Raw genomic sequence first — 22,437 nt, 5'->3', positions numbered from 1 at the left:
TTAAGTCTTTTGTTAGCTTATTTTGGCTGTTAACCCCAGTGCGTTGCAATAAGTCGAATGCGATTAAATATCAATTGCATAGGTAAATAAAAAAAAAATAACAAAAATGCGTGGCGATAGCAACAACACACTGCTGCAACGATAAACTCTTGCAACATTCTGATATCAAATGTACGAGTACAACTAACACAATCGGCACACTTGTGGCGCGTCAAGGAAATAAAGTCAAGTCGAAATGCATAAACTACAAACGAATTGTTTCGATAAAAAGCAAGCAACAAAAACAACTATGATAAAGCAATAACAATAACATAAAAATTAAGAGCAAATCATGCGAGTACAAAGTCTAGCGGCGAGTGAGCAAACGCCGCGGAGAGCCAAAATGCTATGCACCCAACATTTTGCCCAATTTGCCTTTGCTGCTTTGCTGCAACAAGAGCAACAAGTCACCAGTGGCGCATAGGCACCCCAAAGAGAGCGAGTTGACGGTAAACGCTCGCCGGTGATGCGGCAACGTCGCACTTTAAAAGTCGCCGACGCTGCAAAACCGAACGACAGATTAGTTGAACACGTCGAGGCGGCAACAGCTTGGAGCTAACGGCAATAGCAACAGCAGCAGCAATACAAGTAAATACGTGCGGTTTGCGGTTTTTGCGAGAAAGCAGCGCGGAAAAAGTGCAAAGCTTATCAATAAAAGAAAAATTCAAAAATTTCAAAAAGTGTTGCCATTGCAAAGTGTCGAAGTGGCGAAAAGACCAGCAAAAACACATGAAATCACATTTTTTTGTTTTGTGGAAAGAAAGTTGAGTGAAACGAACAACACAAGAGTGCCTAGCTGCGGAAGAAACGAAAAACGAATGCTAAAACAAACGCACTTCCAGTGTATTACAACAGTAACAGCAACAACAACAGCATTAATAAAGCGTTAATTCCCAACAACAACAACAAATATTGCTCTTACCTTGTTGTAGCGATTTTGGTCGGCGTTTTCGGTCGACATTTAATCCATACAAACGGTCGCGAGTAAAAGTGATTTAGTTACGGAACGCAACGCACGTCGTCGGTGCCGTGGCGTAGTACTTTTCATTTCGGTATTTCATTTATTTGCTTTTTTAATTTAATTTGACACACAACGTCACAAACGCATTTGCGCTGATCAAATCAACTCGCTGGTAAATAGTTCACCATCTTTAGATAAAATATTCAACAGTGGACAATTAATTTCCACTTAAACTGCAGCAGCACAACAACAGCCAGCAACGAAATGAAGGTGAGTCAGTATGCTTGTGCGTGTGTTGTAGCGCCTCTGCTTGAATAACTGTATGTAATGGCTGTGCGTTTGCGGTATGCATGCAGAAAATTTGAAATTCAATCAAGAAATGTCGTCAAAAATTAGTGTCCATATGCAAACAGCGAGCTCATATATTGCATATAATTGCAACAACAAGCGATTAGTTAAAGAAATGAGTAATTATTTTAAAAATTGTGTTTATTAAAACATACACTTAGTGCAGAGAAAGTGTCCAAAGTCAGATATTTGCAATTGCAGTCAATGTATCGCAGCAAAAAGTGCCTTTGCCATATTTTGCAAAGGCTTTATTGATTATTGAACTTGGCTGTTACACTTTGTTGTTGAGAAAACCAGCAACACAACAACACAACGTCGTGTGTTTTTGTAAATCTCTCACATACCAAAGAGGACAGTTGGCAGTTGTTTAATGAAATGTTTTGAATACAATATATATTCCAATTCAATTATCTCATACTTATGGAAAAATTAAAATAAAAACCGCAATTACAAAATACTCATATGTATTTAACGTTGAATTGAAAGAGGAAAAAGTGATGTTACCTTAAAATAATATATTACTATAATCTATAGAGCTATTCAATATTTAAAGTGCTTTGATACATTTATGGTTCCAGAGGAATAATCACAGAAGACCCCAAAATGGAGCATTTATTAAGTCACTTCTTAAGGTCCAGATTCCCTTCAGCACAGTCGCTTGTTTGAAATATCATTGTGCTTTATAACGAATGGGAGAATCTGGAAACAATATTTTCTCAAAAAAAAAGTGTTACGTTAAAGTACATGTTTTCAAATAAATGTCGATGTTTTGGTCTTTCGTGGTAATTTGGGTTCTCTGACATATTACAGTTTGGGAATATATACAATTTGGCTAAAATTTTACCACCATCGCAACTAGAAAATCATTTTCCAACTGATAGAAAAACTGAATTAATTTTAGAATTATTTTTCTGGTCGGTTCCAAGCCATGTTAGAAGGAATTAGGGCTCTTGAAATTATTCGATTAACCTGAAAACCGATTATTCGAATATGCGGTTTGTAACCGTTCGTACGAATATTAACCGGTTAGCACTATTCGGTTAGTCGCAATGTTCCGACTATTCGAATAGTCGTTCTACTGCGGTTATTCGAATAGTTATACTGTCACTATTCGAATAAATTAAAATTGTTTGCAGTCTAAAAGCCTTTGATTTTCCAGATATATGTCCGTATTTTCCAAATATGTACAATGTGCGGTATAAATCGGTTGAGAAGTGTTCGGGCAGAACGGCACGAGCAAAACCGACCACTGACCGACCCCAAAAAAACCGGTTATTCACAGAAAACCGACTACCCACTCGTCGAAGTTTTGCCCCAAAATGCCCCAAAGCCCCACCCACCGACCGCCCACACTGCCACGAGTGTGTCCCAAAAAAACCGGTTCCAAAAAGTAACCGGTTACTGCAGTACTAGGCATATGCCGCAAAAAACCGAAAAAATTCGGCAGCAAGGGGGTAGGGGTATAGAATAGCGAACTCAAGAAACATACCACGCAGTGTTGTATCAGTCATATTTTAATTTTGCATGTGAAACAACAACAGTTTTGGTATGACAGTCATAAAAAATAGCGAGTTTTTTGTTAGTTTTAATGTTTCACTTTTTTCAATAAAAATAAGAAAATTAATGAACTTGCACTATTCGAATAGTCGACAACGAACGGTTAACCGAATAGTCGAAAATGAGCGGTTAATCGAATAGTCGATGACTGACGACAAACAATGATACTCTGGTTGTTCACTATTCCTACAGGGTAGGTGACGCAGCGCCACAACTATGGTGTAATCGCAATTAAAAAAGTTTTTCCAATTTGCCTGCATTAATGCAATAGCTATTACAAAGTGGACAGGAGATAACGATGCTAATGAAAATACACGCTAGAAAATAGAGTAAAGCGCATAAACAAAGCGAAAATTGCACAAAGCTTGCGCGCATGCGTGCGCTATTCAAGTGCAGCGCGCAGCAATAACAAGTTCAAGTGCATGCTGCATGCATTTTGTTTACTTTTCCACGCAATTCGTTATTCATTTTTCATTTCTTACGCCTTCACTGCATTATGCCGCAAGTTTCCATTGCAAATTTTATGGCGCGGCCCATTGTAAACAGAGTTTACTTCATTCCTCAGTGCTTTTCTTGCTTTCGTTTTGCACTCTTCATGTATGAAAGTGAAAGAGAAATAATAGCGCGCTTATAGTAAGTAGCACGAGCGGTCGGTCGTCTACTGCCCACGACAACTAGTTACATCGCTTTTATTTCGTACGTCCGTCCAAAGTAATCTGTATTTTATTTTTGTTTATTTACCTCTTCCGTTTTGCTTGAATTTTATTATTCATTTTTATTGTCTCAGCTTTTCAGTCTTTTAATTTGGCTTATGAGTTTGGTTGTATTTGAAAGTTGTTTGTTGCTTCGCTATTTGTTGTGATGGTGTCATGTTTTGTTTTGTTGTGTTGTTGCATGTCCGCGCTAGTTTCTGCTGTTATTATATAATTTTCTGCATAGCAATAGCATTACAGGTAGATACGTTATCCATCGCTGCTGGCATTAATCGGTCGTCTGCTGAAGACACATAATGAAATCGACGATTATCTTTTCAATCGAATTCGTTATGTTGTAATATTTCGGGTGGAAGTTATTGACACACTTGGGTATCGACAACTTTATTATTATAACATGAATTTTGACTAGCTTGGTCTATTCACTGTTTTTCAAAACGCGTTCATTTTATATAGGGAACATAATGGCAATTAAATAATTTGGAAAATAAACTATTATTTGCTTTATATTTTTATAAAATTAATATAATTTCGCACAGAACATAAAAAAATATGGAATACTTTTGGATTTTCTAAATAACGATTTTTAATTCATTGCTTTGTTTTTAAATTTGTTTGTGTTCAACACTGAAAAAGTATTATTAAAATTAAAAAAATTTAGATCTATAGATCTGATAGAAGAAAATAATTTTATTTCGATTTAAAATATAACCTTTCTAATTCTTAATTGAAAAACTTACATACATATACTTGAGTAGTAGAGTAGTGATTAAAATTTGTTTTACAAAGCTAGTAGTCACAAATCAAATGCTAAAGACTTGAGGTGGTTTTCAAACAAATATAAAAATTACTTGGAGTCTAAAAATAGTAAATTAAATCATAATTATTCTGGTCCTTCCAACGGAGTGGAGGTCTGCAGATCTGCCTCTTCCACGGCATCGAACACTTTCGAACAACATCACCTAGCCAGCGTAGCCGCTGTCTCTTTATTCACTGAACTATCTTTATGTCTTCGAATACCACATACAGCTCATAATTCCATCATCTGCGGTATTAACCCCAAGAGTCGTCTCATCGGATGTTGTCATCGTCCACGCTTCTGCGCCATACATCAGGTCGGAAATAACAAGCGACTTGTAGAGTTTGATTTTGGTTCGTCGAGAGAAGACTTTACTTTTCAATTGACTACTCAGTCCATAGTAGCACCTGTTGGCAAGTGTGATTTTGCGTTGGATTTCAAGGCTGGCATGATTATAGGAGTTGATGCTGGTGCCTGTCTATACGAAATTATCTACAGCTTCAAAGTTATGACTGTCAACGGGTGCGCTGACTGTTTGTTTGCAGCTGTACACTCTTATAGAAAATTGTGCCTTCTCTGTTTAGCTTTGCGGCTCGTATTATTTTCTCCAGCACCAGGTTAAAAAAGTCACACGATAGTGAGTCACCCTGTTTAAAACGTCATTTGGTACAAAACGGTTTGGAGAGGCCCTTCCCGATTCTGTTGGAGCATTTGGTGTTGCTCAGTGTCAGCTTACACAGCCGTATTATTTTTGCAGGGATTCAAATCCATCATCGTCGATTGGGGAACCGGGTTCGCCATCTCCTGATGTTGCACTATCACTGCCATTCAGCAGGCTGGAGAAGTGTTCCCTCCACAAACTCAGAATACTTTGCGCTGCTGTATTTACTTAGAGATTAGTTGAATTAATTAATTAATTAATTAGTTGATTGAAATTTGAGAGAGATTATTGCAGAAATTAACCACAAAACGTTTGCGACTTACTTATAGAAAAAATAAAGAATACGTTATATTATATTACAAACACTAATTCAGCCGTAAAGCTAGTTTGCGATCTCCTCTTTAAATTCGCTATAAAAAATAAGCTTAATATGGTGTCATTTGATTTATGTATATCTCCATATATTCCTCGAAACCTATATACCAACCTAATAATTATTAAGATATAGATATATGCATGTACATAAGTATATATATTGGTGAAATCAAGCAATTACCCAATTCTAACCGTATAAAAATACTAATAGTTCACACAATTTTTAATCAGATTTTCCGATATTTAACATCCATATTTATAGGGTATTTTTCACCAAAGTTTAAATAAAAATTACACTTTGATGGAAAGCAAATTAATTACATGTCTTTCAAAAGTAATTTTCACGACACATTCAGGGAACTAATTAAATTTAAAGAAACTGAAAAAATATAATTTTAAATAAAATTATTATACATATACATATGTACCTCAGACTTTTAATTATATGTATATGGGAACACAATTACCTACAGTTTGTAAGAGTTAAAGCGGTTAAAATTGTTGCAAGGTCAATTTAGTTGTCAATAAAAGCGGACTACACAAAAAACAATCGTCTCTCAAACCATGACATAATTAGAAACATGTAATTAAATACGTTATCATATTCAATGCATTTCGATAACAAATAAACTAGAGCCATTTGAATAATGCATCAACTCGTCTAAAGTAGTACAGGTATTATAATTATTTAAATGAGTTTGAGATATTCAACCTATGATATTCAGAGCCGCTCACTCACTCACGCCCTTCAGCACAGTGTAAACTAAAAGAAATATAAGTTTATTGATTATTTAAATATTCCAGCTCATAACACAAAAACAAATAAAGCGAATGCAAAAATTAAATAGTAATCTGCCTTTAACTGCATGCTGGTTACTAACACACATAAATATATACAAGCCCGCACTTGTCCGCTAAGAGCGACCGACTACTCATCCATTCCATTGCTTGGGCTTACCAACATACAGTAAAGTATTTGCGTTCGCGCTGTCTGTTTGTCATGTCACTTTCACTTATTTATTTATTTCGGGTGTGTTAGCCGTCGATGTTGCAATATTTTCGTATTTTATTAACACACAACAACAACGAGCACGAGCGTGAATGCCTTCAGAAAGCACATGCTAACCACAATCCAACATTGACTGTCGGTTACTGCGCTCACCGATCTGCGTAGGCTCTTCTTTTTATGAGTTAACAAGCAGTTACTTCGCCGGTGAGCCAGAGAGGCATTTGACACACTTGTGCTGCAATTCCGTATTTCCGTAAAAAAAATTATATGCTCGTACATGCTGTCACATTTTTTGTCAATTTTGCTTGGCTATACGAGGAGTTGTGTGGGTACTTACTCATTTATAGTTTATGCTTCTCATTAGCATTTTTATGTTTAGCAGTTTTGTATATTTGACAGAAATAAGTTTATATTTATACGAATTGTTGAACGCCTTCAAAGAGTTGGTTCCGACAACTGAAGCTACTAATGGCGTACTTGAAGGCGAATAGAAATAGCTCTAGGTACTTTTAATAAGTGCTCACAGTTGAAATGACTCCTTAGACGATATGTTTCTAATTTAACAGTGGAACAAAACATTGCTGGTGGAAACGGTTTTATTTTCTTCTATAATATTCATCAAATACTCATATGTGTCAATAAAATTTCTATATAAAGTCCGAATGAGACAACATCAGAACGTACATTTTTATGTATTTTATTTTATTTTTAAATCATAAATTTACATCCTTTTTGAACTTCGTCGGTTACAATAAGAGAATTAATCGAATAAATGATCGCTCCAAGTTGGTGTTTCTTCGCCGTTATTTAATACCATATTTACAGAACGATGTGTCTTTAACTTCATAATATGCCTTATGTGATTACTTATTTTTCATTCACAGCGAACATGTGATCTGAAAACAATATATCATTTAATAATATGATAGATGCGGATGGAGTCCAAAGATATTTAACATTTTCATGAATCTGAAGCACTGCTTGGCTCCATTGTGTGTAATTAAAAATGCTGTTTCTCGTCTTTCTTTGTATTATTGATTTGTATTAATTAATTTATTTTAAGGAAATATTTATAATATGGGTAGATTCGTCTAGATGTAACCAATAGAAATATATCTTGAATTTGGTACTAACTTTTCTAATGGCATACGACACATCGCAGAGTTGTTGTTTTTTTTAGAATTATGGAACGATCTAAGTGATAGCAGCTGACGGCGACTTTCGAGGAAAATATACATACATATGTCTCAACTGTCGCTATTATCATGGTAATTCTGAGAGATGAATACATATATTAAAATGCTTATTAGAACTTCTCAGGCCGAACATTGAATTGTGTTAATATTAAGAATTTCAAATACTTTATTCCTTGACAAACCCTCCATCTAGAATAATGCATTTGTAACGGACCTCTAACATTTCGATACCAGCTTCAAATGTTTTTTCAGCGAATCACTTGTAAATAAAAAGATTGTGAGAACGCTTAACTATAATGTCGTGAAACTTCGAAAGCATACTAACTAAGGTATAGTACCTTAAGGCTTAAGCCATTTTGTTTATGTTGATCTCTCTTAAAATTATATTGTAAAATATTATAGAGGTTGGGAGAACCTAACTTTTGCGGAAGTATCCAATTATAGGTTAGAATCATAACTTTATTATATGGAAATTAACTCTGTTATCTATTAATAATTCGATCTTATATAAACATATTGTATTACTAATATAAAATATGTTTACATAAAAACCTGTAAAATTTCGTCTGCTTAGGAACGAATGCGGGTCTCGGGTCTTAAATCGAGCGTGTAATTGGTGTCAAGCTATAAATAGATATAATGCAATAATATATTGTAACAATCCGATAAAAGATACATATAATATGCATGAAAGTACTCAACTGTAACTACCAATCAACAATTTTAAAGACTTGTTACGACATTTCACTTTACGCATTTATGGCGGCACTAAAGTAATATACCTGTAGATCTGCATATTAATTGATGCATTTAATAATTAACATTTCTAATATGTACCTCAAATAACTTTTATTACCATATACTTACTTACCATATACTTATAGTTTTATTGCTTTATTTTTCTACACAAATGCTTTGAACGTACAACGTTGGCACCAGCAGTGTGGTGGCATCGACCGCACTCATGACAGCAGTGGAATGCTTGTAAATGCAGTCGTTGACAATTTTAAAATGCCTCAGTGCATAAAATATGTATCTATAATATGTGCCTCATGCTTACCGCACTTAGGCTTGAATGATGTAATGTTCAGTATGTATGTATACACAAAGCACAAACTGCGACAAGCTACGTAAGAAATGTTGCGCATGCGCGGCGCTATTACTTAAAAATTTGAAATGGTCACAAAATACTCATTTCAAATAGCTTCATTAAAGATTTTATTCATTTAACTGTGCTCATACATCAGACTGAGTGCAATTATATATATTTTTCGTGTAATAAATTAATAGAGAAATTCAATTCAAACAAATCATACTCAACTTGCTAATTTAACTCTTTCACTCTTTCCAGTTGTTCTACATTTTGCTGCTCACTCTCCCTTTACTGGCGCACAGCTATCCGGCTGAGAGCGAAGACAAGTCCATCTCATTGGAGGATGTCGAGCTGCCTGATAGCGATCATGCGGCATCCGGTGGCGATTCACAAATAACCAAACGCTCTGGCAGTTTCGATTATGTCGCGCATCTGAAGTCTGGTCTGCTCTCCAGCATTGGCCAAGCGTCCGCGTCTATAGCCTCAGGCAGTTCGGGCGGCAGTAGTGGTGGCGGCGGCGGTGGTGGCGATGGCTACAAGTCATACGAGTCGGCTCATGTATTTACCTAAACACCCAGTGACTTCGTTCATAATTTTTTTCTAATTAAAATTTCTGCATCTCTTTTCTCTTGCTGTGTAATGCAATTTCTAGGGCAACTCGGTCGATTACAATCCGTGGACATTTAAGAAGTCTGTGCTCAACACCATCTTTCAGGCAGTGAAAGCGATCACTGGTGGTGTGACAGCGATCAAGGGTCAACTGATTAAGGGCAGCGGTTATGCATTGAGCGCTAGTGGCAATTTGGTTGCTTCCTCTGGCGATAAGGTGACCGATGTTGGCAAGGCAATCATCAATTCGGCGCAAATAAATTCGCATGGTTATGGTGGTGGCGCTCCGGTGCATCCCTTCGCCAAATTCAGCTCCTTCTCGGGTGCTTCGTCAGGCGGTAGCAGCGGCGGTGGCGGCAATAAGCATCCCGGACCACCCGTGGTGCACACGGAAAGTGAGTAAAAATATTTATTTAATTTAACAAAATAAAATTTATTTGGAGGGATTTGTGGAAATATTTTTTCTAAACTTTAAAAAGTGAAACACAACAAATATTGTGGTGAAATAATTCCTCCTACGTCCACTCTCAAACCAAAACCCACTGAAAAAATTCTGTATGAAGAGCTTTAGAGAGTTACAACTGAGGAGATTATGTTTACTTCCTTAGCAAGCCATACATATCCCAACTTGTTTATGAATAAAATAGAAGTTTGGAAAACCCGAACAAACTTGTATCACATTTAACGAAAAATTTAACTTTTGTCAAAATACAAAAAGCAATGAAGACAATTAATAAAAAACCATAACAGACACAGACAATCGACAAATTTAGCCAATAAATCAACAGTTCCAACACGAACGAAGTAAAGTTACTAAACCAAAAAAATATCGAGTACAACAACGATAAGGGCAACGCTTGCAACAGAGCTATCAACGCCGACCACACTTGCTTTGGCGATATGTACCTTTCAGCAGATATTCCGTCTGACCGCCCACAATAAACGATCTAAAAAGCATTGTCTGCTATTATTTCTGTGACTGATATGCCTCTGCATGGCTGCGTTCAAAAAATTTACAAATATCTTTTGTTATTACGACATTTATGTTTGTTTCTTCTTTTTACAATATTTTGCGGTGGAACAGCTACATCAGCCAAACCTAATAAAATAGTATTTAAGTATATTTTTCTAACAAAATGCAACGCATTACTCAAGACACGTGACGTCTTACACCTAACTGAAACGTTATAAAGTTAACTTGGCTGTATGTATAAAAGACATATCTAACGCCCATGGTTTTCAGAGGCATTATCGAGCACGAGTCTATATAGCTTTGTTTTCTCAACAGTATATCATTTACATAATGTCTTCGGAAATCTAGCTAAGTTGATAACTTAAAGTATTTATACAGTTGGCAACATCGTTTGGTTCGAAATCTTCCCATACTTTATGAATTTATTTGAATAACTATTTCTAAAAAAGGAAGAATTCAACAATATTTTCACTTACTTTTAAACCCGTTATTATTTTATACCTCTACACCAAAACTGCTTTAACGGTTTCTTGCTAAGAAGAATTTATACTTTCCTTTAAGAATCGGAATAGTTTTTGATTTTATCAGTAGTCGTCCATGGAAACTGCGATCTTATTTTCGAGTATCAGTAAAAATATGTCATTCCACTGAAGCCAAAGATCGTCGATTATCTAGACCCAACCAGCATATATGTATGTGTATTGGCAATAATTTTTGAACGAACCACATCCAAACAAACTGCAAACACTTAGAGTCGTACATTGACCCAAAAGAGCGCTGACATCGAACGCGTTCGCAACAGGGCCGCGTTGGACAAACCAATAAATGACAAGCGAGTCCGTTCGCTCGGTCGACTGCGCAAAGAGATGACATTTATTGTTATTGTTACTTTTGTCGCTCTTCGTCATCAACTTCAGTGGTCGCCACTGAGGTATTGGGCAACTGTCGTTGTTTTTGTTTTGTAATTCTTTGCACCACAGCGGCAACTTTCATTTTCATGTGGATCGCTTGCGGTTGCCCAGATGGTATGCGTGTTCGACTGCATATGATATTAAGTGGTTAACACATAACAACAACAAAAAATAAAACTATATAAAATTTGTTTACACTCGTAACCAGAGCAACAAGTTTCCTAATTGGTTTGCAAGTCATAGCCTTATGGTCAAATACCATCTCTACATGGCAGATCAGCTATCTGTGCCCAATTGTGGTTACGCATCTTAAGGATTTCAAGCACATGCATGCTATATAATGATCTTAAATGTATTTCTATATAAATTTTTTAGATTTTTTTGTGCATAATTAAATTTTCCACATTTCATCACCTCCACAAAATAAATGGTTTGCCGTGAGATTAGAGGTGTAGGAATGTCAGACGCGAAGTCGAACTACTTTTAATACGCTTTTATTAGCTTCACTTGAATGTATGTATGTTTGTTTATTTTATATTATTATACTTATTGAACCAGTCTTATATGCACTCATTGTGTTTATTTAATACAACTATATACTATAAAGGGTGTTTTTTAGTGAATGCTTATTATTTTGATAATAGTGTAAACCTGTGTTAAAAACACTGTGTAACACTGGGCTGGGTATTGAACAAAACTAATTTTAGGAAATTAAGTCATAAGTAAAAAAGTTTTTCCAAATCGAATCGCATCCAAAATTGAAATATTTACTGTCGAAGTTCGAAAATATGCTTATTGAAAGTTTTTAAGATTAATTATATAACGTAGTTACTAAAAAATATTAATATAAACTACATTTTCCTATCATTTTAATGGTGTATAATAGAAAACTTATATGACAGATATAAGGCTATAAGAGGTTTGATGTAAAAACAATAATAAAAAAATTTCGAAAAATATTAGACCAATTTTTGAAAATTTGTATGATTGTGAATTGAGCTCTATGACTAATCGACTAACCGAATTAACTGAATGGGCCATTATTCGAATAATAATATTCGGTTTGCAGTATCCGGATAGTCGTAAGTCGTTGAGCATTCGATTAACCGCTCATTTACGACTATCCGGTTAATAGCTCGTTGTCGACTATTCGACATTAGTTTTCTCATTTTTATTCAAAAATTAAAAACAAACAAATATCAAAGGCTGCTTGGCTTCCAAAAAATTTTAATTTATTCAAATACACTCAGCAGAGCAACTATTCGAATAATCGCAGTTGAACGACTATTCGAATAGTCGCAATGTTTTTAGATTATTCGAATTATTTTAAGAGTCTATTGTGAATGTAGCTGGGCGACTTTCCTCCTGGTATGCGTATTTAGATAATTTCATTAAAAATATTTTGGGAAAACACTTAAATAAAACAAAAATATATTTCATTGACAAGAAATATGCATATAAACAAATGATTACATACTAATTTTTCAAAATATATCTAAATATTTTTTTCCGAAGATCCAACTTTGACCCTTTATATCATCTGTCATTTGAGCTTCATCGAAAAATGTTTTACATAGGAAAAAAAGAAAATGTTGATTATGACCATATTTTTACTTTTTTGGTAACTTACATATTATAATTACTAATGGCGTTTCGAAATTCTAAGACGAATATTTCGATTCTGCACGTTAACTTCGTAGCTTTATTAACCCTCTAATGCCCGAATTAAAATAGGCGGAGCTAACACTTTTTTAGCACAGATATATATTAGTCTTAACTCAAATATGAAGTGATAAAAATTTCAAAGTCCTATGTATCCTGGTTCATTAGTTACAGGATGTTGCTTATAAGCACACATTAAGTTATTATAAATAAACTAAACACTTTTCTCATGAATTTTTTTTTTTTAAATAACTCTCTTATCTTTACTTATTTATATAGTTCACTTTGTTTTAAAATAAAACAATTATTTTTATGTATTTGAACACTTTTTGTATAACTTTTTTCGCGAAACGATTTTTGCCAATTTCTCTCTACGGAGAACTCTTACTGAATAAACACGTGCACAGCTCATATCAGAAAAAGTATCTTCAATCTTGCACAACACATAAATCTACATAATTGGAAAACCACTGGTCAAAAATATTTAAATAACGAAAATTAGAAGCCGGTAAACACAATGTTGCCTATAGTCAACATTGGGTATGAAAGGGTTAAATTAAGTAATATTAAGTAATGTATCGGCCTTAATATACTAATTCTCGTATATCGATTTTCGTTATTATTGTTTAAATTGTGTCATATAATAATTTCATTAATTTGGATGATATGAAATTAAGTTTTTTAGTTGTTATTCCATATAAAGAACTTGTAAACTATAATCGATTAGTAAAATTTAAACTGAGATTAAATGAAGCAATGTATAGATTAGAGGGAACTTAGTATATTATTAAAAGTTTCAAAGTAGATTTAAAATAAAACCCATATCTAGATTGTGTCATATTCGATTCCCGAACTCTGGTATAGTAATATTTTTCGTAATTGTATGTGTCCGTTCGTTGAACTTCTTGCCTAAAATTTACTTCATATCCAAAGTATATATGCTCATAGTTACGTAATAAATAATTAAACCGAATGTGACAAAAACTAACTAATTTAAAACTACCAAATACATGGAAACTTAAAAGAGGTAATAACCAGCAATTAATTAATTTATCTGCGATAAGAAACTGTATATAAAAGTAGCTGAAATTATACCAATAAACTAACGGATGTTAAAGTACTTAAAATTGACATAAGTTGTAATTGTCTAGTACCTCAGGCGCCTAGTATTAAAAACATTTAACACATGTGACTACATATAACGCAGCAGTGTCAAAGAGTTGCTAAAAAATGTTACACACTTTTTAACCTTTTTAACTGTTGTCTGCGCACGCATTAAAATCACAATGGTGCAACAATTGGCAAAAAGCATAACTAAAAGTTAGTACGCTATTAATTATTAGTAAACTATATACACGCATATCTATGTATCTATAAAACGCCTATTTCATGTGGAAGTCAATACTACTACATTTAATTTACATAATAAATGCACTATCCGTTAACTAGACAAAAGTATATGATTATTATAGCATCTCTCTCTCTCTCTCCCTTCAATACATATTCTTACAGTTATTATATTTACTGACAAGTTTATTATTAATATATTTATTTTTCTAATATTGCTAATTTTATTACATTTGCAGCCATTACTACCTATGAAATTCCACCCGGTCATAGTAACTATGGCCCACCTTCGAAGCCACCAACCTACAGCTCAGCAACGCATCAATACTTGCCACCAGCGACGGGCGGTTACAATGGCGGCGGAGCGCCATTCAGCAGTGGACATGCGGCATTTGAAGCGCCCGCCAGCAATTACCTGCCAAGCGGCTATTCCAATGATGGTGCGTAGTAGTGAAAACAACAAAAAATCAATATATTTTAAAAAGTAAAGAGAAGCAAACAAGATTTGCCGGCTTTTGCATGGCTTAATGCATATAATAACCGGTGCTTGTCGGCAAACTTGTAAATCTTGCACTCAAAGCTTATTGTATTGTACATACATATGTATGTATACACGTATGCTGGTGTTGGTATTTGCTTAGCTGCGAGGGCAATGGGTTTTCCGACAAAGCGGAAATTTTCATAACCAAATATCAAACTATTAACTCGTTATTATTTTATTATTTTTATTTATTTTATTTATATTTTTGCATTTATTTGTATTTTCCCCATACGCAAGCAACACACTCCAATAAGCTTGTGATTATATGCGCGCATGCAAATGTTAATCATACGCCCCGGTGCAAGTAATATAATATGCGTCGGTTGCTGCACACATGCTTCCTCGTACTTTTTATATACCATATGTGGCTTTAACTTGTCAACCATGTGCAATCATACTTCCATATGTACAAGTATAATAATAAAAGTGTATGCAAATTGCATGGCGCGCTTCAAAGTTAATATTAAATGCGGTTTATGGGTATGCAACCTGGCACTTCCACGTGGAAGGAAGTGATTTTCGGCTGCGTTCAACAACTTCAATAACCAATCGTTGCGGTCATATAATTTTAAAAGCAGTGAATGTAAATATTTTACTAGCGTACGGTACCTTTATACATCCTCATACATATTTTAATGAAAAATTTGTGTCGACAAGTGCAACTGTTTGTTGAGTGCTAATTGAATTGCTTTATTGGTATTTACTCATCGCACCCACTTTATGCTCGTCAAAAACAAATAACAGTGCAATTTATAATTATTGATTTCCAAATAAAATATACACGTGCCGAGCGAACTGTTAAGAAATTATAAAAATATGAGCGCAATATTCCAATGAAAATGATATCCGATCGTCATATGGGAAGCGTTTAAATATTTTTCATCGAATTGCCTTAAATATTACATTATCGATTTTTCAAATATTTACTTTTCGTAGTAAAATTAGTTAATTACTAAATATTGTGTTTTAAAGAGTTTAAAAAATATATTTTTTTATTAGTTTTTTTTTCATTTCATTCTATATTATATCCTATACAATACAAGAAATTGCCTCCGCAAAACCAATTGACAGGTTCTCAAAAAACAAAATAGTTAAATTAACCAAAAGTTTAGCAACATATATATGATCCAAGCATTAGATTTTCTAAACACAGTTGCATTTTATTTTAAGTTCATACATATCTGTTAGAATAAATTCAAATAACTCAATGCAATTATTATGTACTATGTATATAAGCATATTTCCCTCTTAAATGTTGCATATAGTAAATATATCATATACAAAACATAACCTATATAAGCAAACTATTACTATTCCTTTGTCTTCTTCATTATTTAAACCTTCTATATTTTTCTTTATATAAAAGGTATGTAATACGTATAATGTATGTCTTCTTCTGAATGTTTTTCTGGTGATAGTACATAATACCATACCAAAAACTTAACATCATAAAAATATTTTTTTTTTTGTGAATATTTATATACGCGATTAATATATATTTAAGTAGATACAACTGTATTCATAATTTGTATAAAAATTGTGTGTCTATTTATACAGTTATACTAAGTTTTATGTAAAGTTATTTCTATTGTATATATTTTTCTCTATTCATATTTTAGTTATAACAATAATTTTTTTTTGTAAACTTTGAATATCTGTGATAACGGTGAAGTCTTTAGACAATTACACTACAGATCGGCTTAGACCTGAAATAACTTTAAGACTGAACCCACACCGGATTAGTCAAGGCGTCTTTTCTTGTCTTATAAGACAACAGCCCATACACTCACATGTGACAACCCACACCGATTCATACGAGACAAAAATGCCTGTGTCTTGACTTGTCTGAAGAGGTGTTGTCGAACTATTCATGTATTTTCATACAGACAACGCACACCAAATACGAAAAATTTTTCTAAAACCGTTTTTGTTGTCAATCAATACATGCTGACCTGCACTGATGTTTTTCAAAGACATTTTATTTATGCTTTAGTTTAGAATGGGTATTGAGGCGGAAAAATTAGTTTTTTTTAATTGAGGGAGATAGCCCTATATATAATTATAAAAAAATCATAATTTAAATAAGTTTCCAATGGTGTTTGGTGAATGGTGTTATAATTAATCTTTCCAAAAGATTTATTTTTCTGCGGTTATTACAGTTATAATCCAGTCCTAAAGAACACTAATTGGAAGACTTGGATATCGGTAATAATTCAAAATATCTTCAGGAATAACCCTGGCAGATTTATGTAGAAAACTCGGAATATTTTTTTTTTTTTTAATTTTTTTAACTGCCATCAAAGAAGATTAGACGTGATTTTATAAGCTTGGCAATTTTCGTTAGTTAAAAGTACAAAAGTCGTTGCTTGCTCATTTATTATTCACCAAAAACCATACTAGAACGATGACCCAGCCCCCATATTCGCCAGTCATCTCAAAAGGCTGTATCAAAAATTGAGTTTGAAAAGTAATATATGTATATATATATATATATATAGTATATTAAAATTTTAAGTTTTTATAGTGTATAGCAATTTATATCCCGTTATAATGTAATATATATGTATATTTATAAATATATTATTTTCTTAACTTAAAGATATCTCTATATGTATATGAACTTATATAATATAATATAATATTATACAAATACTTCCTTGTATAGAAAAATAATTGAAAACGTCAAGTCCACTAAAAACTAATACAAATATTTCATGTGAAAATGTGTATATATGTATAAGAAATGTTTTGTGTTTTGTAAAAAATGTGTTTAATTGTCCATACCTTCGCAACAAACTTGTACAAAAAGTTCATAATGTGTATAATCTAAAAGTTGTGCGACCACCTCGTTTGAGCAATGCACACACACTAACACATGTACAAACTCACCACTGATCATCATAAAATACTAAACTCGATCGACGTGTACAAACTTTCCAACAATTCATGTATCCAACCATTTAAATCCATTGTACATACACATAAACAGGCACTCATATACATAAAATCATTTGCACAACAAATTCATGCTCGCAAACATTCACTTGAATTTCAATTTAATAATTTTCGTTTTCCATATCATTACACAAACAACATACGACAACATCACAACCACACGCTCCATGTACACACGTTCATCTCCTACGTGACACACACACACAATCACATCGATCTACAGGACATAATGATGATTTCAACATTTACGGACGTCACCAGAAACTTAGCGATGTGGATGCACGTAAAGCTGCCGCACAGCTACAGGAAATACTCAGTCTTCTACCGAATGGTAAAACGGAATACACTGCCTCAAAAACAGTCGTCTTGGACACACACAATCATGGGTCGACGGCACACACTGGACCTGGTGGCGATTTCAATAATGAAAATGTTGATCTGCATACTTACGGTCTGCCGAACGATTTGGGACCGCTGGAGTCATTGTCGCACACCGAATCCATAACCGCAGCATATGCGCAACGACCGGGCGGCCATGGTCAAGAGAATCCCTCCGATATTTATCGCCAAATGGCGAAGAAACAAACAGCGGAAGAGATTTACATACAGAAGCATCCCAACGAGGGCTATGATTATCGGCCCACAAGCCCAACACCAACGGGTGACAATGCTGAGCAAGGTGGTGGTTACAAGTACAACAATTATCATGCAACAAACAGCGCACTGAAGGATCTAACGCCCATTATAGCCGCATTGGAGGTGGCCAAACGACGTGGTTCCACACAGAATGATGTGACCAAGCATTACACAGTGGAGAAGAGCGTCTATAAGGCGGCGCCACAATCAGCGCCACAGTCAGCGCCGAAATCAAACAATCAATTCAAGTATCTGCCAGCTTCGGTGCAGAAGACGAAACACATATACTTCGATCCAGCGCAAAATAAGGTCGATACTGAGTATCAGCCCACATATGTGCCACCACCACCATCCGCACCGTCAGTCTCAGCCATCGGTGCAGCAGCCCCACCGCCACCGCCACCACCGTCATCCCACGCATTGGCGCCTGCGCAGAGCTACGCCACACACCACACTTCAGCGTACAACACTCAGCACACAGCTGCGCACCCGGTTTATCATGCTCCACCTGCGCCCGCGTCCCCTTATAAAGTGCGTCGTCAAGTGCCAAGCACTTCGATTACAGCGCTGAAGGTGCACACCAAGCCTTACTTTAAGCATCACGACTACGAAATACATGATCCGCTCATGTTCAATCGCATGTTGTCCTTCTAAGTGGAGCGGGTCTAGGGTCCGTTCCGCGAAAGCATTTCGAATTAGATTTGTATACATACGTACCAATTATTATTTACTAAGGAAGAATATTTATTTGCACTGAAATTGGTAGCATAGTAACTTAAGTGAATGTACAATTTTTATTGAAAAAAGAAAAACTACGAATCAAATATTTAGCCAGTCACTAGTTGTAAGTCTGTTGGCACAAGAAGACGTCTCTTGTACACTATAAACACCAATAAAAATATTTTAATTTAATGCATAACGAAATAAATAAAAAAAATGTTAAAGATAACTCACCTTCCTGCACTACTTCTCTGGCCCAAGTACTTTGTAGCACATGAAATTCTATCTCTTCCGCACTGGTTTTTGTTCATGCTCCCACTTTCTTATCACGCAATACACAACAACTTATTCCACAAATAATCAATATAATTTCTTCCAAACCAATATAACTTACCATATTCTTTACAGAGATCTATTATCAGTAATAGTGTACCACCTTCCCTCCTTTGAACCTGTAAATGCATCAAGAAATATTTGAAAGCAACTTGCTGGATTCATGGATATCGCGTGGGTTCCTGCGTTGCACTTGGCTTGAAATTCAGAAAACAGTTTATAAATTCTCCTGTTGCAGCAGCTTGACATCACAACTACTACTTTAACCTCTCCACTCTCTTCGTGTGAAGATCATGGTTTGCATCTTTTATATCTTTATTATCTTCTCACTAATTATTTGTAATGTTGGTTATGTCCGTTATTTACAAATATGCATATTGGTTTAAGTATTTATTATTTTAGTATTGTGCTATTCCATATGAAGGAATGGTTACATTTATTTGTACTTAATTGTTCTTAAATACAATAAATGGAAAATTTGTATATGGAATAATAAAATATTTGTTAAATTTTATTTTTGCTGCGCCTAAAAGTATACATTGAGTTTTCATCGCAATGTACAGTGTCGTACATAATAAAGTAACAGTGATAGTTTGAGAGTCGCTGTGTTTAATGTGTATATAATCACTGTTTTTAATATATTATACTTTAGTATATCGATTTTAAAATACCCAGTACGGGATCTAGGCAATCGATTATATTTGTGCATAGCTGACTAATGAAGAAGTTGAGATATAACAAGAAAAAAAAACAAATTGCATCTTCAAAGTGTGGCAACTCTCATAAAAAGTGATTTAAATCACTTTTTAACTTTCTAAGTTGAATATAAGGAACTCAGGAGTCAGCCATACCACTTTAAACTAATATATCAGTCAATGTTAAAGTTACAATTTTGAACTTGTGGTAAAAATTTACATAACCGATTTAGTACTTCCCCTAATCTTAATATAATTTTCAAACTATCTATTGACTTATCATCGTATATAGCAGATACCTTAAATCTTTCGTCCATTATCTAAATAACGTTTGTGTGTGCAAAATTTTAACAAAATCGCTTCATAACTTATCGAGAATTCGTGTCCACCGATTTTAAAACTGAGTTTTGAGATAAACGTGTTTAACACTTTAAATTGAAACTGAAGAACTTCCAAAGGGTATATGTATTCTTTAGAATTTTACTTGGATTGATTTGATATTTTTGGAAAATATTTTTACCATATTGAACTATTGAATAAGACAAAAAACATACCTGCTCCCTTAAACTAATAATTATGTTTAATAATTTAGTTATCTAGACCTATAGACCAATGTATTAAATTTCGTCCATTTGGTGGAGTTTATATGGTAAATATATTTTGCTAAGTCAGTAATTAACGGGTGATTTTTTTGAGGTTAGGATTTTCATGCATTAGTATTTGACAGATCACGTGGGATTTCAGACATGGTGTCAAAGAGAAAGATGCTCAGTATGCTTTGACATTTCATCATGAATAGACTTACTAATGAGCAACGCTTGCAAATCATTGAATTTTATTACCAAAATCAGTGTTCGGTTCGAAATGTGTTTATCGACAAATTTTGTTCAGCGATGAGGCTCATTTCTGGTTGAATGGCTACGTAAATAAGCAAAATTGCCGCATTTGGGGTGAAGAGCAACCAGAAGCCGTTCAAGAACTGCCCATGCATCCCGAAAAATGCACTGTTTGGTGTGGTTTGTACGCTGGTGGAATCATTGGACCGTATTTTTTCAAAGATGCTGTTGGACGCAACGTTACGGTGAATGGCGATCGCTATCGTTCGATGCTAACAAACTTTTTGTTGCCAAAAATGGAAGAACTGAACTTGGTTGACATGTGGTTTCAACAAGATGGCGCTACATGCCACACAGCTCGCGATTCTATGGCCATTTTGAGGGAAAACTTCGGAGAACAATTCATCTCAAGAAATGGACCCGTAAGTTGGCCACCAAGATCATGCGATTTAACGCCTTTAGACTATTTTTTGTGGGGCTACGTCAAGTCTAAAGTCTACAGAAATAAGCCAGCAACTATTCCAGCTTTGGAAGACAACATTTCCGAAGAAATTCGGGCTATTCCGGCCGAAATGCTCGAAAAAGTTGCCCAAAATTGGACTTTCCGAATGGACCACCTAAGACGCAGCCGCGGTCAACATTTAAATGAAATTATCTTCAAAAAGTAAATGTCATGAACCAATCTAACGTTTCAAAAAATGTAAATGTCATGAACCAATCTAACGTTTTTAAAAAAAGTTATCAAGCTCTTAAAAAATCACCCTTTACTATGATGTAGATAGTATAATAATCTTACCACTTTATGGTTAAAATAATTTCAATAATTCAATGTTAAAGACACCTTTTATGCCAATAAACACGAATAATGAGGATCACAACGCCCAAAGAATTTAAAAATTAAATTACGAAATATCTGTAAAATAATAATTATTGATTATTAAAAAAAATTAAATGATAAACGATTATTAAGCAGATTTATTTTAAAATTATGTGATCCACATAATAGATTTTGCTCTCATCTCTATAAAATATTCAACAAATATACCTCTCGCGGTCCCATATACAGATTTATTCCTTATACCGCATTCATAATGATTTCAAATCAAATTTCTGGAAGTTATTATTTCGAATTACAATATTTGTCTTTTAATACGACATTGACAAATGAAGCTTGTTTCAGGGCTGCAGATATTCTCAATTTGAAATACTTAGAAATAGTTTTTCAAAGAACCCTGATTTTACAAAAATACAAAATTCCAAAAATTGGGACAAAACGAATAAAGACGGAATCGGAAGTCGGATAAAAAGTAATCTAGTATAACAGTATATAAAGCAACTAAAAAGCTCTTAACTACAAATCATCTCCTTTAGTTATTAAAATTCCTCGATATTTTGCTGAATACACTTCGACAATTTAGGGAAATAGTATGCGCAATATCAGTGAGCTGATTACAACTAGATAATTTTT

The 22,437-nt window shown here is 34.3% G+C and overlaps 1 protein-coding gene and 1 long non-coding RNA gene across 3 annotated transcripts; one reads left to right on the top strand and one right to left on the bottom strand.

Moving 5' to 3' along the window:
* Positions 1-538: 538 nt before the first annotated feature.
* LOC105215665 (putative lysozyme-like protein) lies at positions 539-19,834 on the top strand. Of its 2 annotated transcripts, none has more exons than XM_011189693.3 (5): positions 539-1,270; positions 9,010-9,309; positions 9,404-9,755; positions 14,493-14,693; positions 19,514-19,834. In XM_011189693.3, the coding sequence occupies exons 1-5, from the start codon at positions 1,265-1,267 to the stop codon at positions 19,528-19,530; spliced, it is 876 nt and encodes a 291-aa protein (XP_011187995.2). In that variant the 5' UTR covers positions 539-1,264; the 3' UTR covers positions 19,531-19,834. The 2 variants fall into 2 exon arrangements, with proteins under 2 accessions (XP_011187995.2, XP_011187994.2); XM_011189692.2 differs by lacking the exon at positions 19,514-19,834 and adding an exon at positions 17,973-19,346.
* LOC128921521 (uncharacterized) lies at positions 19,133-22,169 on the bottom strand. Its single transcript, XR_008470959.1, has 4 exons — positions 22,015-22,169; positions 21,766-21,882; positions 19,340-19,557; positions 19,133-19,265 (listed from the first exon to the last, which is right to left on the bottom strand). It is a non-coding gene; the product is annotated as an uncharacterized LOC128921521 (long non-coding RNA).
* Between the last annotated feature and the right edge of the window lie 268 nt (positions 22,170-22,437).

This window comes from Zeugodacus cucurbitae, chromosome 2 (genome assembly GCF_028554725.1).
Source record: "Zeugodacus cucurbitae isolate PBARC_wt_2022May chromosome 2, idZeuCucr1.2, whole genome shotgun sequence".
NCBI classification, from domain to species: domain Eukaryota; kingdom Metazoa; phylum Arthropoda; class Insecta; order Diptera; family Tephritidae; genus Zeugodacus; species Zeugodacus cucurbitae.
The sequence above is the reverse complement of the archived record's forward strand: the minus strand, read 5'-3'. Positions and strand labels throughout refer to the sequence as shown.

Bases quoted from the DNA above. Each gene is read 5' to 3' on its own strand.
- LOC105215665 (XM_011189692.2), top strand. The intron at 9,310-9,403 runs GTATTTACCTAA...TGCAATTTCTAG, and splicing joins AGTCATACGAGTCGGCTCAT to GGCAACTCGGTCGATTACAA. The intron at 14,694-17,972 runs GTGCGTAGTAGT...ATCGATCTACAG, and splicing joins AAGCGGCTATTCCAATGATG to GACATAATGATGATTTCAAC.